General features: G+C 40.9%; 1 protein-coding gene across 2 annotated transcripts; it reads left to right on the top strand.

The window, feature by feature from the left end:
• The first annotated feature begins 3,346 nt into the window (after positions 1-3,346).
• Positions 3,347-18,470, top strand: ap2a1 (adaptor related protein complex 2 subunit alpha 1). Of its 2 annotated transcripts, XM_079456675.1 has the most exons (21): positions 3,347-4,111; positions 6,757-6,968; positions 8,835-9,028; positions 9,211-9,340; positions 9,433-9,534; positions 9,632-9,891; positions 10,272-10,440; positions 10,543-10,680; positions 10,759-10,941; positions 11,039-11,136; positions 11,297-11,528; positions 11,616-11,804; positions 12,935-13,068; positions 13,882-13,959; positions 14,341-14,423; positions 14,594-14,682; positions 14,822-14,946; positions 15,033-15,149; positions 15,267-15,336; positions 15,518-15,652; positions 16,589-18,470. In XM_079456675.1, exons 1-21 carry the CDS (start codon positions 4,045-4,047, stop codon positions 16,664-16,666), a joined length of 2,883 nt encoding a protein of 960 aa, XP_079312801.1. In that variant the 5' UTR covers positions 3,347-4,044; the 3' UTR covers positions 16,667-18,470. The 2 variants fall into 2 exon arrangements, with proteins under 2 accessions (XP_079312801.1, XP_079312802.1); XM_079456676.1 differs by lacking the exon at positions 13,882-13,959.
• The last annotated feature ends 14 nt before the right edge of the window (positions 18,471-18,484 follow it).

Consider the following 18,484-nt stretch of genomic DNA (forward strand, 5'->3'; position numbering starts at 1 on the left):
GGGGATCAGAGGACAGGCCCAAGGGACGATAGCCAAAAAACGTGCAGGCTCATATGGTTACATACACTCACCTAAAGGATTATACACCTGTTCAATTTCTCATTAATGCAATTATCTAATCAACCAATCACATGGCAGTTGCTTTAATGCATTTAGGGGTGTGGTCCTGGTCAAGACAATATCTTAAACTCCAAACTGAATGTCAGAATGGGAAAGAAAGGTGATGTAAGCAATTTTGAGCGTGGCATGGTTGTCGGTGCCAGACGGGCCGGTCTGAGTATTTCACAATCTGCACAGTTACTGGGATTCTCACGCACGCACAATCATTTCTACGGTTTACAAAGAATGGTGTGAAACGGGAAAAACATCCATTATGCGGCAGTCCTGTGGGCGAAAATGCCTTGTTGATGCTAGAGGTCAGAGGAGAATGGGCCGACTGATTCAAGCTGATAGAAGAGCAACTTTGACTGAAATATACACTCGTTACAACCGAGGTATGCAGCAAAGCATTTGTGAAGCCACAACACGCACAACCTTGAGGCGGATGGGCTACAACAGCAGAAGACCCCACCGGGTACCACTCATCTCCACTAAAAATCGTCTCCACTAAAAAAAAGGCTACAATTTGCACAAGCTCACCAAAATTGGACAGTTGAAGACTGGAAAAATGTTGCCTTGTCTGATGAGTCTCGATTTCTGTTGAGACATTCAGATGGTAGAGTCAGAATTTTGGCGTAAACAGAATGAGAACATGGATCCATCATGCCTTGTTACCACTGTGCAGACTGGTGGTGGAGGTGTAATGGTGTGGGGGATGTTTTCTTGGCACACTTTAGGCCCCTTAGTGCCAATTGGGCATTTTTTAAAGAATATTGTAATCTTAAGACCTTATTTTTACATTTTACATTTACATTTAGTCATTTAGCAGACGCTTTTATCCAAAGCGACTTACAGATGAGGAAACATTGGAAGCAATTATAACAACATAGGCAACGAAAATACATAAGTGCATCAAACTAGTCCATTAAAGCCTAGCACAGTATACAAAGCTAAGAATAGTGAGGTTAGTTTTTATTTTATTTTTTTATTTTATTTTTTTTTTTATATAAAGAAGGAAAGGGAAGAGAATTAGGAAAAACTCAATCAGCGACGTGTTGACGGAAGAGATGCGTTTTTAGGCGTTTTTTAAAGATGGCAACCGAGTCTGCTGATCTTGTAGCAGCAGGTAGATCATTCCACCAATGTGGAACAGATCCAGTGAAGGTACGGGAGAGTGACTTTTTTCCTTTTTGGGATGGTACCACTAGTCGTTGTTCCTTCGCAGACCGCAGTGATCTGGCAGGAACATAGATCTGCATTTTACCTGACACACATGTTCTATATGTTGGTTCAAAATTAAATGTATTGGGTCCAGTTAAAAATATGTTTTTGTTTATGCAGACATTTGGAAATACCAAATTTTAGTGTCGTAATAGCAAAACCGTAATACCGTGAAACTGAAAATCTCATACCGGCCCATGCCTACTCCGAACCATTACAAATTGTAATGTGTTTAATTTCTTTTGATGTTTATTGTCCAGGTATGGAATGAGTAGGGCAAATGACTCTTTTTGTTAAACTGCAACCGGAAGTGGCGTAAGTTTCCACATGCGCAGTACAAATCGTGTTTCCAGGACGATAGGGTAGCGGTACCCTGCGTTCCAATCAGCATACTTACCATCCTAACAGTATTCCAAACACAACTAACAGAATTAGTATGTAAACAGTCTACTATATAGTCTAATATCTACTAATTCCAGTAGAAAGTGCAGAATGATGCACACTCTAACGGCTGATATAGGCTCTTTTTACATCTTTCACCACGAAGCAGTGTATCGTTACTTCCACTAGTGCCTCAGAATGGAGTTAACAAAATCCCTTGCACTTCTTCTTTATACACTGCTTTGCGAAAAAGGTGAAAGTTGAATGACGTCACGATTTCGAAGTCGGACCAGCTCTCCGTTCAGGTACTTGCTGAGACTCATGGGTATGATGGCAGCAGCAGCATAACGGTAGGCTTCCTGGCGCTGCGTCCCTTCCACAGAAATCCTAGTGTGCACAAGACCAAACTGATCAAGGTTTCGGAGCAAGGCCTTCTCGCGTTAAAATCCTGGAGAAAGAGATCATATCTGACCAAGGGGGTTGCTCTGGGCAGGGTTCCCTGCTAATCAAGATGGATGCCTCGTTAACCGGCTGGGGGGCAGTCTGGCAACACAGATCAGTGAGGGGACAACGGAGCTCATTGCAAAGCAGGGAGAGTATAAACACCCTAGAGCACTGAAGCATTTAACATTGAATTTGGAAGGCAGAAATGTTCTCATCAGGTCAGACAATACATCAGTGGTTTATCACATCAACCATCATGGGGTTGCTCACATCATCCATCCAATCTCTTCATGTGGGGAAATGCAAATGGTTATAGAAATTGTCTTTTAAATGGCTGATTAAAAATCATATTCGTAGTTTAATTAGAAGATCAAATTATTTAAACCTCTTTTTAAATCGCGTTTTCAAATACATTTAGAAATTTCACTATTTATAAAGGAAATCATTAATGCACTTTTAAATGATGTACTTATTGCATGTTGTTTTTAAAGTCCCTTTTAAATTTGATGTATCTATTGTTGAATTCATATGAATGTATTCATTATTTTTGTAATTACGCTTTTTATTGCCCATTAAAACAATAAACAACGAATGACTTCATCATAAATGAAGTTGTAAACAAATGTATTAATCCCTATTTTTATTGCAGAATTAGTTATTAAACATTGAAATGCTTTATAACTTTAAACGACTCTTCCGGTCCTCCATAATGTCATGCACTCATTCTTTTTTTATCCCCACATGTGCTGTAACCTTTTCTGACAAAAAACTATGTTGTACTTATCCTCACGCCTTTTTAAGTGGCTATACGAAAATCCTTGACTTTGTCTAGTGGGCATACGGTGTACCTATGTATCACGTACCAACACCACTGGCACCCACATAACAGAAAAAATTGCATGGTAAAATACCATGGAATAAAACCCGGTAAAACAAATAGCAAGCAAAGGACCTAGTTTTTTTCTTGCAAATATCAAGTGTTCACCAGTTTGAGTTAAAATGATCTCCTTTGATTTTAAACCGACCCTGCATACCTGTTCTTTTATACTTTCAACATTGTCGATCTTGTTTTTAAGCCAAATCAATTTGTTATAAAATGTAACTGATGTATAAATGAACAAATTGTATAGTAAATGGCGAAGAGAGACGTGCAGGTTTCCAATCAGATTAGGAGAAATGGGCAGAAGGCGGGTCATGTTGGGAGGAAGCGCTAGAACGTGCCCAGTGCAGTTCTGTCACGAGCTTCGTCCGGGAACACCGACAGAACGTAAAGTCTCGTACACTATTGACGACTTTATATAACAAATAGTTATATTTTCTCGAGAAACAGATCTGTCAGTCTGTCTCGTCAGCAAGCAGGATTTCCTATTGTCCAATTGCGGCCATTTGGGTGATGTATTCTAACATTTGATAGAGCTAGCCAGCTCGCTAGCTGTTTGGCTAGCTTGCCGTGCGTGACTCAAAGTCAGAGAGATATCAATTGCTATTTTAACGCAGTCGACACTTAGGTGTTTAACCATAGATTACCTTAAAAACGTACTTTTTATTTAGTGCCGCAACTGAAGCGTATGACTGTCTCGCCCATTGAAGAGAGTTGACGGGATTGAATGAATTAGCGAGCGGAAACACCAATCGCTTTGACTACCGAGCTTCACCATTCCCCACTGCATTAACCGCTCGTATTTTAACCACACATATTTGCTTAGTTATCAGTGTGCTATACCAGCGCGTTAAAAATCTAACCTAAATTCATAGCTTTGCCAGCTAGTGTCAGCGCTAGTTAGCCCGCTAGCTCGGTGTGTTTAAACTCTCCCACCGCCTAATAAACCTGCACCTCTGACCATCTGCAAGTAATTTGTTTCGTGTTGAGGTCGTTTTGAAGAAAACAACCCTGCAAACATGCCGGCTGTGTCGAAGGGAGACGGAATGCGAGGATTAGCGGTGTTCATTTCGGACATCAGAAATTGTAAGTATCATTTCCCTATCACGTTTGTAATTTTCTTACGCGAAAAGCTATCTTCATACGCCACCAATTGAACTATACACATCTATCCGGAATTGATCCGTGCTTTGTTCAAAGGACAATATAGAGTAAATCTCGCAAGCACTAAAGTCAGATCAGTGGCTCTTGATCTAAACAGGGGGGGGGGGGCATTTGGTTGCCAGTGATCGCGCCGTTTCCTCCCCGTGGCAGCCGATCAGGCCCCGTTAGCTTTAGCGCTGTTGATGGAGTGATGCCCATAAAGGCCGCCGCCGAAGATCGTGTGTTTCAGTGCAGACTGTCTTTACTGAATGTGTTGTCTCTTTAGTTCTCGTCACCTTCACTGACTGTGTAACGGTTGATATCGCTTCTTGCCAAAAGGTCACCCGTTAAGATAAACCCGTTATCAAGCTGTCGCCTTGCGCTAAGCGTTGTAGGAGGGTCATCTTGTTAGGACGTATCTGTACTTTTCTGTGTCTGCCTCAAAATCTTTACTCCTGAAATGTCTCGTTAATAAGGACATTGTAATATAAGGTACCTTGTTTAATTATGCCATTGTAATTTTTAAGACAACCTATAAATGCATTTGTTTTCATTCATTGTTTTAATGTTCAATGCATTAACATTATTCTTTAGGCTCTATATATTAAAACGTACAACAGTGAATGCATAGAAATGGCAATGGATACATACTGTCATGAGAAAGGTGCAGGTATTATCTAATGCATGTATCCAAGATGAGATTGAATTTGTACACATACAAGTTTGGCGACTCTGATGTCATCTTGACCAGAATATTGGTTCCAGTACATACATTCTCATAACCACATTGTGTTCTTGGTCTTGCATGCACAATCTGTGTCCACAAACATCCACAAAGCCTTTATGCAGTGTCCCTATCCCTGGTGATTGTTGCTATTTTGATTGCATTTCTCTGTCAAAGAGTTTGGACATAGGAAGTGATTGGTATTGGTTTATCACACACAGCCTGTTGATCCACAGTTAAATAAAATAATGGGTTGACCCATGTCACCTTTGCTTCTGTTGGAGAAAGTGAAAAATCTTGCGTTAAGCAATTCTTCCCCATAGAAGGACATTAAGGAAACAGCTTAATGTACCAAAACAACAATCACAGAAAATGAAATAAATACATTTGTTCATCACTGATATCAAACTAAAACATGATTACAGAAAAGTTTTATGTTCTCAGTTTGTGGCTGCCTTGTCACGTTATGTGGTTTCTTTATAATGAACTTTAATGAGCCTAACGTGAGACTATTCTCATTCCTGGAATAAGTGCTTGTTCTTTTAACAGTAGCTAGTGTTTATTACAATGAATGTTTAATAAAAATTAGTTTAAGGGGTTGCTGTATCGGTACGTTAAGCTGTTTCATTATGATGGACTTATATGGGTGAGATTTATCCATTTAATCAGGACTCGATCTTTGCATCGTTAATCGTTTTAGAAAGTCATCCGGCTCGCCTCATCCTTACTCCAGATTCAGGTTTACAAGCCACTTTATCTCCGTTTCTCAGTCAATACTCGAATTTCCCCCCTACATGAACATAAACTTTTGCTACACAATAAAAACACATTTTATGGTTGGACAGTCAAAAACAATGAGTAAAACAGGTGTTTTGATTTTGTTATAGTGAATTCCAATGCAGAAAATCACTTCCATGATATTTCGATTGAAATGTTATTTCATAATTTTACTTTGCCACTGCACTCACCAAAATTGTTGTCAGTAGAAGCGTGGGCGTGTTCAAAAGTTTGTGTGACCTTGTGCATAGGAAATTAAAGGCTGTTTTGTTTGCGCATGACATATGAGGCCTGTTATTGGATCAGGATACTGCCTAATGCCACTTCCAGAAATGAATACCTGGAGCGCAGTGTCACAAACACCATACTGCGCCAGTTGACCAATATCAATGCTAGTTTACACAGTAAATGGCTAGTTGCCATCAGATCTACTCTTGAATTGTTCAAGGCAAAGTAAATTGATCCACAGAAGTAGCATAATGCGAATAACACCATGTTTTGTCTGGCCATGGGTAGATGGTGAACAGGCATGTTGATGATCTAGTATTGCTAGACTAGAAGAAGGTGGGGTAGTGTTCAATAGACTGTAAGCTATAAAACGCATGGCAAGTCTTTCTTGAGCAACATGTTGTTGAACAAAAACATGAGCACTTAAATGCATGTGATTTAAAAGTGCAAATCGTGTGAAAAGGTGTGGCGGATGTTATGTGGAAGCTGCAATTTGTACATCTGACTTTCACATTATCTTTGCTAAAACATTATCCTGTTGAACCATATAGCCTCCCACACATTTGTAGCCATTTCCTGTCTTCTTTCCTGGTTTCCTGTCCACTTTATTTACCATCTGCTCTTTTGGAGTCCCTCTTATTTCAATACAACCACTTGAGATGATTGGTGATCATGCAGTATTATCTTTTTTTACACAACAGGGATTCATGGTAATCGAGCAAGCCATTCAATGTGATTTCTTTTTCTCATTTAAATGTAGTATTTTACATGTAAATACATCAAGATTGCATTTTGGTGATCTTAACTAAACTGGAAACATCCTCAATAGAAAACTCTGATTCTCTGTTTCTCTCCTCAGGTAAGAGCAAGGAAGCTGAGATCAAGCGTATAAATAAAGAATTAGCCAACATCCGCTCAAAGTTTAAAGGGGACAAAGCTTTGGATGGATACAGCAAGAAGAAATATGTGTGCAAGCTGCTCTTCATCTTCCTCCTGGGCCATGACATTGACTTCGGCCACATGGAGGCTGTCAACCTGCTCAGCTCCAATAAGTACACAGAGAAACAGATTGTGAGTGGAACCGTCTCAATATCTCTTTTATTGGACTCTTGTATCAGAGATATGTTTTTAATGTTAAAATACTTTTCGTCCCACTTAAAGATGACCGGTAAACTGTTTGTAGATATTTTTTCCTCATGTATATCAAACACTGTGGCACTATCAAAACACTGATCAGCTTGTTTGAGAGTTCATGCCAGTACAACTCAAATTCTTTGAATTCATTTTCACAAATGTCTTGATGCTGGTGGGGCACTCGGATTAGAAACTTTGCACGCGCATGTGTTTGGCAAGTTACTTTACTTAACTGCTTTATTGCAGCATTTTGATCAATTAAGGGTACAAAGTCATGCCAAATATGACAACTGGACAGGAAATACTGACGCATAAGTTTTACGACACATTATTTTTGCATGACAATACAATGATAAATGTACTCTTGTAATACAAGAATGCATAGACATAGGTTATGTTAACACAGTTTAGTAAGTTATTAAAGGTACAGTCCATGGTTATGAAGTTGGTGATCTGATTGAATGTTTGTTTGCTTTCTTCAGATTGAGATCAGATGTTCCTCTATATTATTTTAGGAAGGTCTATAAAGTTTATGTGAAAGTGTGAATCTTGCAGTTTTCGTATTTTGGAAATAATAGGTGTTTTCAGTACTGCTTGAGAGAGTGCTATAATTTGAGTGAGTGTGCAAATCGAGTAAGAGTTATCAGCCGATGTGTTTTTAGCTTGTCAGAGAGGCTTAGCGACACTCTGTGCCATGTAGACCCACCGTGAGGTCTAATTATCTCCTGCCGATACAACACCCATGTTTGTAGCTGCATTCCCATCAGCAAAGCAGCTCTCCACAGCCTAACACTGACAGAAGCCAGATGAATTCAAAGAATATTTCCGTACAGCGGACAAGAAATAAGCTATCAAATGAGGAAATTAAAGGTCAAAATCTTTGTAGTATTGTGTAGAAGTCCTTTTCACTGCAAGACGTTATAGTGTATAGTGCAGAGGAATGTGATGATTTCATCATGTTTTGAGCTACTCCTCCCATGTGGGTCAAATAGATTCAAATCCCATTTCCCAAGTGGCCAGACAACAAAATTCAGCTAAGCATAAAAAATTCAAACCAGTTCACTACAACTGTGGTCCTCAAAATAAAACTTATAAGCCCATTAAAGCGTTGGATTCCAAACCTGATTTAGGTCACCAAGCTGCCTTCTGTGTAGTAAGATTTGGTGTTCTAAACAGTGCAATGAGTCACAGTCTCTAACCGTTTCGACACATCCATTCACTGTAAAACACAGCTGCCCTTCTGATACATGATCTTTAATTCAGCCAATACATCTTGGGTGCACATCTTGATAAATTCAATGCAACCATTTTTCATTACACTGAAAAATCTTTGGGTTTTGGCAGATAGTCAGTGGAGCAAATGATTGATTCTTGGTAGCTGTAAATTGTGTGATTCAGATGAGCTAATCCTGGTTTTCTTGCTAAATATATTCTTCAACACCTGACAATCATTTCCACATTATCTGACTTTACGGTTTTACGGCATTAAAAGATCACAATTCAAGTGTGCTTCAGCCTGGGTGAGGAACGTTAGCTCAGTGAGGAGGAAAATCTCTCTCTTGTGGTTCAGTTCTTAGCCGCATAGCTTTCAGGACCGAAGCCTGTTTGAAGACGACAGTCCTTCGGAAATGTTGTCTTCTTTCAAACTGTAAACTCACTCACCCCCGTATTGAATGATGCGTCACAGATGTCTGACTTTTTTTTATGTGTGCGTGCAGAACAGGAAAAGCACTTGTGTAAACGGCTGTCAGCATATTTCTGTTTCTTCCCTTTTCATTCCCTTCTTCCTTGTCTGTACTGCAGGGTTATCTGTTCATCTCTGTGCTGGTAAACAGCAACAGCGAACTGATTCGGCTGATTAACAATGCCATAAAGAATGACCTGTCCAGCAGAAACCCCACCTTCATGTGTCTGGCTCTGCACTGTATCGCCAACGTGGGCAGCAGAGAGATGGCTGAGGCCTTTGCCGGAGAGATCCCACGCATTCTTGTGGCTGGGTGAGTGTCATGGACCATGAAGGGTGAAGCTAGGGAAGAGTCAGACGAAAACCTTTTGACCCTCAAAGTGTTACCAGATTATTTTGTGATTTAAAATTTGTAATGCAGTATGTTTTTGTTAGATTTTACTTGATAACTATTCTAGATGGTTATTTCAATTGCCTAATGTTTCCCAATGACAGGGATACAATGGATAGCGTCAAGCAGTCAGCAGCTCTGTGTCTGCTCCGCCTGTATAAGACCTCCCCAGATCTTGTGCTCATGGGAGAATGGACCTCTAGAGTTGTGCACCTGCTGAACGACCAGCATATGGTGAGTATGACACACAAACAATCACATAAATCATCACTTTGTCAAGGGATTCTCATTTTTCTCATTCTCATCTCACTTTTTTCTTCCCTCAGGGTGTGGTCACCGCTGCGATCTCCTTGATCACCTGTCTCAGCCAGAAGAACCCTGATGAGTTTAAGACCTGCGTGTCACTCGCTGTGTCTCGTCTCAGCAGGGTGAGTGTGCTTTTTGAACATCCTGAATGCTTGATTAATTCAATGTTTATACATGTGATATTTCAACTTTTGGTAACACATGCTTCTCCTGTCTCAGATTGTGTCCTCAGCCTCCACTGACCTGCAGGACTACACCTATTACTTCGTTCCTGCACCGTGGCTGTCCTGCAAGCTGCTTCGGCTGCTGCAGTGCTACCCGCCACCCGAGGATGGTGCTGTGAAGGGACGACTGGTGGAGTGTTTGGAGACCATCCTTAACAAAGCCCAAGAGCCACCCAAGTCCAAGAAGGTTCAGCACTCCAACGCCAAGAACGCCATCCTGTTTGAAGCCATCTCACTCATCATTCACTATGACAGGTGTGAATCGTTTTTATATATTTTTGTTGTTTTATTTGAACTGCTTTTATATCGATCAAGTTATACTCTATTGGTTTTGTCTGTAGTTAAAGTGATATTTAACCCAAAAATAAAAATTCTTTCATCATTTACCCCGCCCTCTTGTCATTTCAAACCTGTATGACTTTCTTCTGAAGAAAACAAAAGAGCATATTTTGTTTAACATTATTAACTGTTGTGTGTGCCGGTGCTGTTCTTTCTTCAAAATATGTTCTTTTGTGCATAAGAAAGTAATACAGGTTTGAAATAACAAGAGGGCGAGGAAATGACAAACTTAAAATATTTGGGTGAGCTGTCCCTTTAAGGGCTCATTTAAATTTTTTACCACCGTTTCTCTACAGTGAGCCGAATCTTCTTGTGCGGGCGTGTAATCAGTTGGGGCAGTTCTTACAACACAGAGAGACTAACCTGCGCTACCTGGCCTTGGAAAGCATGTGCACACTTGCCAGCTCTGAGTTTTCCCATGAGGCAGTCAAAACACACATTGAGACAGTCATCAATGCTCTGAAGGTAAATCCAAAGCTGTGCATTTCTTAATTTATAGAGCCGCTTCATCTTTCTTTCCAACTGTGATTCCGAATGTCACACTATAACCATTTATTAATTTGGCAGACTGAGAGAGACGTCAGTGTGCGTCAGAGAGCTGCTGACCTCCTCTATGCCATGTGTGACCGCAGCAACGCCAAGCAGATCGTGGCAGAGATGCTGAGTTACCTGGAGACGGCTGACTACTCCATTAGGGAGGAGATGGTGCGTGTCTCTGAGAGCAAATAGTAATCTATTAAAGTTGCAGATTCTTGTGATAACTGATGACTGCCGTTTATGCAGGTTCTGAAAGTGGCTATCCTGGCAGAGAAATATGCAGTAGACTACTCCTGGTATGTGGACACCATTCTGAATCTAATCCGCATTGCTGGGGATTACGTCAGTGAAGAAGTGTGGTACCGTGTCATCCAGATTGTAATAAACCGCGATGATGTTCAGGGCTATGCTGCCAAGACTGTCTTTGAGGTACATGATGTCATATATTCCAGTCATCGGACTTTCCAAACCTGCTGATGAACCTCCTTCGGTTTTTTGTTTTACGCTAACTGACACTGTTTCATAGGCTTTGCAGGCTCCGGCGTGTCATGAAAATATGGTTAAAGTTGGAGGATACATCCTTGGAGAATTTGGTAACCTGATTGCTGGAGATCCTCGTTCCAGGTGAGTTCATTGGCCATTCACATCTGCAATTTATCGCTGCGTTTTAAAATCATGTTTGTGTACTAAAGTTGTCCTCCTGTTCTTTTTCGTCTTTCTTTATTCATCTTTCCAATTTTCAACTTTTTTACTCTCTTGCTCCCGCCTCCTTCCATCTCTCTAGTCCTCTGGTTCAGTTTAATCTGCTCCACTCCAAGTTTCACCTGTGTTCTGTTCCCACACGTGCCCTGCTGCTTTCTGCCTATATTAAGTTCATTAATCTGTTCCCGGAGACCAAAAGCACCATTCAGGAAGTGCTGCGCTCTGACAGCCAGATCAGGAACAGTGATGTGGAGCTACAACAGAGAGCTGTGGAGTATCTCAAGCTTTCCTCTATAGCCAGCACTGACGTTCTGGTGAGACCACATGCATTAGGACATGCTTTTGCATTCACAGCCATTACCAGTCATTTTGTATGATCTTGTGTGAACGTCTGCGCTTAGGCCACAGTGCTGGAAGAGATGCCTCCATTCCCAGAGAGAGAGTCGTCCATTCTAGCCAAGCTGAAAAAGAAGAAGGGTCCAGGGGCTGTTTCTGTGAATGAGCTGGAGGAGGGAAAAAGAGAGGGAGGTGAACTCAATGGAGGGGGAGAGAGAGGCGCAGACAACTCTGCTATTGCCGCATCGAATGCTGTGAGAGACTCAAACATGTTCAAACTGACACATATATTGACACATAAATAAACACTTATTCATAGATATTTGTCCTTTAAAATGTTTACATTAGGCATACGTTTCTTGTTCAACCTAGACATAAACACTTGTGCTTTTGTGTGGGTGGTTCTGTTTATCTAAAATAGTTGATACCACAAAACTTGAATAATTCAGATTAGTCAAATAATTGCAAAGCAGCATCAGGCTGTTACTGGCAATACTAAGGTGTTGTTTACATTAGCCCATTGTCGTACGAAACGATCCTTGTTTATACTGCCATTTCCAGATGCGTTTTCGAAAAACATTTGCGTTTACACTACACTACTTAAAACGCTTGTCACATGTCCATTCAGACACACTGGGCATGTGCAAACAAACCGACCTGTTCAAAATTAATATGAGGGCAAGGATGTCTTTGTGTGGATAATGTAAAATGAGGTCATCCATGTTATTAGGCTTGTTTGATTTCATTCAGCGCCATGCAGACAGATCGACAGATTACATTGCAGTACTGAGTGAGCTATTTAAAAGCATGCAGCTTTTGTTTTTTTAGCCCTCACCTCAAAGCCAAATTTGAAGAAGTAAATCACAACTTCCATTTCATTATGACTTTACAATGGACACTTGAAACATTTTATATTGTGAACACAATATTGTTTCTAGATAGATTATTGCATTGCCTCAGTTCCCACAAGTCGTGTAGCTCCAGTCAATCAGATCACATTTTTGCAATATCCATCACGTGGTCGATGAATGAACTGTGGGTTGTCCATAGGTGTGTCATGTGGTGCTGAGAGTAAAACACTCCGTTGCAGTGACACGCATACTTGTTTGCATTGTACAGGGACGTGAGTCAGCAATTATAAAATCCCTGCAAAATACACACCCAATATACACAAACATTCAAATACTGTTTACTGTGAGCGACTTTATTACACATAACAAGACCTACAGATAGACTGCATGGACTAAACTCAGAAAACAGGGGAAGTTCTACAAACTCCCTGCACTTATGTTTGTCAATATTTTTACTGATTCGGGCATGTTTTCAAAACGGCCAAAATAAATCAAAGTCTAGTGGAATTAAAGTGTGTGTTTCTTTCTCTCAGTCCACTCCGTCCCCATCTGCTGATCTTCTGGGGCTCCGCTCGGGTCCGTCTGTGAGCGCTGCTCCTCCCAGTGCTGGCAGCTTATTGGTCGATGTTTTCTCAGAGGCTGGCGTCAATGATGACGGTTTCCTCAGGTAAGAAAGGATCTCTTGATTGAGTTTTTGATTGAGCACACGGTTTCCAGTCTGCTGCATGTGCTTTAATTAACCTAAGCGAAGATCACTAATATTTTAACTTTATCTAAAGTCGTATCTATCTGTCTGTCAAGCTTTCTGCTCCTCTTTCTTTTTGTCTTCCTCTTTTGTGTTTGTGTAATCTTGTGTCCTTTATCTTGCCGCGTATGTGACTGTCTTTCTCTTTTCTTGCTTCTTTTTCTCTTTCCCTCACCTTTCATCTCCATCATCTGGGGTGTGTATGCGCTCTCGTTTGTGTGTTGCGTGAACGTGTGTGCGTCTCACGTCCTTGCTTTTCGTTGGACGATGGCAGAGATCTGGAACCTCCCACTGACAGCTCTGACTCCCTATTGGCTGAGGGTACTGGTGACTCTGAGTAAGGAGCCAGTGGTAGACTACGGTGTCATCAAAACATTTTGACTCCGTCACACACAAACACTTTTAATTGTTTATAGATGTTGTAATTGTGTGTAAATGTGGTTTTTGCTTTTTGTGTTTGGTGTAGTTTATATTTGTAAGCTGTGATGTCTGATGGAAATGTGAAGATCTAATATAGGTGCGGTTTTGTTTGCCTGCAGATGTAATGGCGTTACTAACGTCTGCCTTTTCTCTCTCTCCTCTGTCTTGCTTCCTTGCTTTGGCTTCACTCGAAACCACTTTCTTCTCTTTTTACTGGCTCACCATTTACTCTAACAATCTATTCGAACCATCTTAACGCGTTACACCCCTCTCTTCATCACGGGGTCTCTGCATCCTTCGCTTTCGGTCTCTCAGTTCTGCAACTCCTCCCCCTTCTGTGGTGTCTGAAGATCCTGCTCCTCCTCTGCCTGAGTCAGACGAACTGCTCCACAAGTAAGCACTCACTCGATCCCTGAACTCTCTTCATCGGTCACCAGACTAGTTCCCAACTTCCCTACTCATGTTGTGCCCCCTCTCTTCAATTTGGAAGCAAAACACAAACTGATTCAAGTGATACATTTATTTAAACCACAATGGGAGACTGAAGCATCATTACCTAATACCTTGCATGATAAGCAATTTTTTTAACTAATCCAGGTGCCTTGGCATGTACAGAACTAATTTTATCTTATTTATGCATGGGGGGTGGGTTTAAATGTGAATCCTCCAGGCGTCTAAACCTATACCACTGTTAGCTTACAACAGCACTGTGAATTAGTCATCAAAGTCACTTGATCCGGCCTGTTTCTCCTCATTCTCATCTGTTGCCCTCAGGTTTGTGTGCAAGAACAATGGAGTTCTGTTTGAGAATCAGTTGCTACAGATCGGCATTAAGTCTGAATATCGCCAGAACCTAGGTGAGTCATAACATCAGCTGACTTCTGGACTGTGTCTTTGGGTTTACCCCACGTTTACAAGAGACTAGTTTGAACGCCGTTCTTTTTGTGTTAACACTGTAACTGTATGATGTAGTTGGGTTGATATTGGATTTTTTATTTAAATGCTTGTGTGCTGGTTCTCCTTGCAGGGCGGATGTATCTGTTCTACGGCAATAAAACATCGGTGCAGTTTGTGACATTCTCTACCACAGTAACCTGCCCAGGAGAGCTACCCTCTCATATCCTTCACATTTACACATGCCTTTACAAGTTGAAATTTTGTTCTAGATAAGAGTGAGTTAAGTAAACCGTTTAAATATCAAGATTGTATGTGGCACTTGCTGATTTGTTGGTTTGTAGCTCCTTAACTGACCCCACAGCTCAATGTTCAAGCTAAACCGGTGGAGCCCCTCATAGAAGGAGGTGCTCAGGTCCAGCAGGTCATCAACATTGAGTGTCTGACGGACTTCTGCGATGCACCACTCCTTAACATCAAGTTCAGGTGACAGATACATGGCTTCATACACTTTAAGAAGCAGCGTTTGTGGTGTTTCTTATGAAGTTTATTTGGCTGTTGCTCTTAAACAGGTATGGTGGAGCTCTTCAGAATCTCTCGCTCAAGTTGCCGGTTACCATAAACAAGTTCTTCCAGCCCACAGAGATGGCATCACATGACTTCTTTCAGCGCTGGAAACAGCTCAGCCAGTGAGTCTGACAATTTGATACATTTCTATAATAATTATAATACTATAATATACGTTTAACATATTCTGCGAGTGAGTATTTTTGTCCGTTTACAAAAATAAATGATTCCTCTCACAGGCCTCAGCAAGAAGCACAGAAGATCTTTAAGGCTAGCCATGGCATGGACACTGAAGTGCTCAAAGCTAAGGTTTGTTTTCCCTTAAAGCATATATAAGCAAGAATCGTTCGGTTAGTATGGATGTGCTTCTGCTTACAGTTTGGGGTGGTATTACATTTACATTTACCAGACGCTCTTATCCAATAATATATTATTATTGATTTCCGTTACACATTGATAAACTGCTGAAGGTTTTATCTATCTTTTGTAGTTGCTGGGATTGGGCATGGCTCTCTTGGAGAACGTAGATCCAAACCCGGAGAACTTTGTGTGTGCTGGAGTGATCCAATCCAAGGCCCAGCAAGTTGGTTCCCTGCTGAGACTCGAGCCCAATGCACAAGCTCAGGTATGAACAAAGGCACTCACCCAGTCATGAACATTACATTACATACACGTTACGAACGTGTATCCATAATACACACTGTGAGGAAAGCTTAACAAAAGAAAGAAATGCCACAATCATCAAAGGTCTCTGCAAGGCTGTAGAAGCGTTGCTGCATTGACATCTCTAGTAAAAACCAACACAGTTCAATCTCAGAGTCCCGCCCTGCTACTATGGTGCACTAGCCACCATTTTTGTTGCAACTTACTGTTGTCTGTGTGTCTCTGTTGCCTGCTGATGCGACTCAAGTCTGGGGAGCAGGTAACACATTCATCCTGAACCCACAGCCATATTAACCCAAATATATCTCCCTCTGTTTTGTTGTTCACTCAATGTCTTGTAGTAAAACTCAGTCCTCTACGTATTTTTGTTTTCTTGTTGAATTTCCTTTGTTCATCGTGCAAGTTTTAATTTAATCCGTATATTGACGGTAAGAATCAGACACATTCTGACAGCAGAATAAGCATCTTCTACCTGCGGAGTTAAAGGAACAGTTCACCTAAAAATGAAAGTTGTCTTATTTACTCACCCTCAAGTTTTTTCAAATCTGTATAAATGTCTTTGTTCTAATGAAGAAAGGTATTTGGAAGTATGCTTGTATTCAAACAGTTCTTTGCTAGCATTGACTACCATAGAAAAAGTTGCTTTGTAAATTTCTTTGTTCTGTTGAACACAAAAGAAGATATTTTGAAGAATGTAGGAAAGCAAACAGTTCTGGGGAACTTGGCCAAGAACTGTTTGGAAGCATTCTTCCAAATATCAAAGACATTTATACAGATTTGGAACAACTCAAGGATGAGTAAATTATATAATTTTTGTTTGAACTATCCCTTTAATGTGTCTTCTGTTGTGTCCACCCCTGTATTTATGTTTCATAACGTTCTCTGTGCTTTCTCTCAGATGTACCGGTTGACCGTGCGCAGCAGTAAGGACACAGTCTCCAAGCGTCTTTGTGACCTGCTGGCGGAACAGTTCTAGAAAATGAGACCGGCGCCATCTAGAACCGACACCCAGACCAGCGTATCACTCAAGACCCCAGAATAAAGATTCAACGAGAGCATTCATGCATAAGGGAAAAGTAGCTGTCAGCCTTTGGCAGCCCTATTACTGTCCTTCTGATAATTATTATTACTGTTGTTATCATCAGCGCTGCCCTTCTTGTTTTTAATTGGTGTTTACCTATGTGTAAGCAGTGGAATGAAAGGATGCGCGTGTGCGTTTTTTCGTACGTATGTGTGAGAGAGTCATGGTGATAGTTCTGTTCTCCGTCCTGCCTGTTAAACGATCAGTTCCTGTGCTTGTTGACAGCTGGTGTGTTGTGGGGTACAGAAGATGATAGAAGTGGAGAAAGTCTTCCCTCTCTCCAGTTTTATCCATGAAATTTCAACCCCAAGGCATTCGTAAAAAGTGTGTTAGTCTGCACATTAGCTGTTTCTTTGGAACATTCCCTGTTAGCCAGTTATTGAGTGTACTGCGTAAGGCTATTAGCGGGACAGAAAAATACAATCTTAAATACACTAAAGCAGTGGCACTTCCTTAAGAGGCCAAAATCACTAATCCCTTCCCTTTAGCTGTCATGTTCCTCTACTAAAATTAGTCAGATCCAGTAATCCAAAGCCATTGGTGTACATAGAAAAATAAAAGAATTTATTTCAGAAGTGTCATACAAGCATTTCCAATGTATTCCACCAAGATTCTTCTGATGGCCAGTGCACTTTAAGAGGCTTTGAGAGGAAAGGCTTTTATAGTCCCAACCCCGCCCCCTTTCTTGTTCTTGTCGTCTGTATTCAGTACTCGTCCTGACCCCGAGACAATGTTTATTGAAAAAAATCACTCTATATATAAATATATATAAACAATGTAAATGATTACCCTTCATGGTTGCATTTGTATGTCTCTTTCTTGTTTTTGATAGTAGTATATTTTCATTGTGTTTGTATGCTTTCTTAAGGGTCTGTGCTCTTATTTTTTGGACATTCCATTCTGTGCTATGATTGAGTGGGCTTAACGTTTCAGGTTTGTCGTACAGTGTTAAACAAGGTGGGAACTAGATTAAGAGAGAAGGGAGGCAGCGGATCCGCAGGTGTGTGTATGTGTGTCTGCACATGAAGAGTGCAACATCAGTGGATCTACATTTACCTGTCTTCTTTTGTAATATCTTAATGTATAAAATGTCCTCCAACACAGTTATTGACTGAATTGAATATTAGATAGTGGTTACCTCATTACTTAATCCTTACACAATACACACAACTAACTTGAGTGGTGTCTGGCCACCACTGGTGATCCATTTTTTTCTTTTCGCAGCAATGAAACCTGGGCAAGCACTTAGTTTGAGAGACAGAGAGAGAAATGTGTCGCATGCACACAGTTGTACACACACCCACACATATTTAGGCTTAGGGGCTCAATGGACCAAAGCAGCTGCCAACTGTCAATCACATACAGGGATCATAATGATTTTGGTCAGCATTGTTTGGTGAGCGAATGTGTGGTGTAATCTGTGTGATACATGTAAAAAATATATAATGAAATTTATGGGACATTGCCATTAGTTATGGGGTCATGCTGCCCTCAGTGCAGTATGGGGGACATTGTCATTGTAGTGGAGTAGTCACAGTCATGGTGTGTGTGTTTCTGTGTGAGCGTGTGTGTGTGTCTATGCAGTATCCGCTAGCTAATGCAGCCCCAGTGTATCGCTGTTCAACCTGTCAGATACCTGTGTTAGATTCAATTTACTCTGTACTGAATAATGTGAAAGTAAAATTATGCCATATACTCGAACCAGGTGTTTTC

Source organism: Barbatula barbatula (genome assembly GCF_947034865.1).
Source record: "Barbatula barbatula genome assembly, chromosome: 5".
Taxonomy (NCBI): Eukaryota; Metazoa; Chordata; class Actinopteri; order Cypriniformes; family Nemacheilidae; genus Barbatula; species Barbatula barbatula.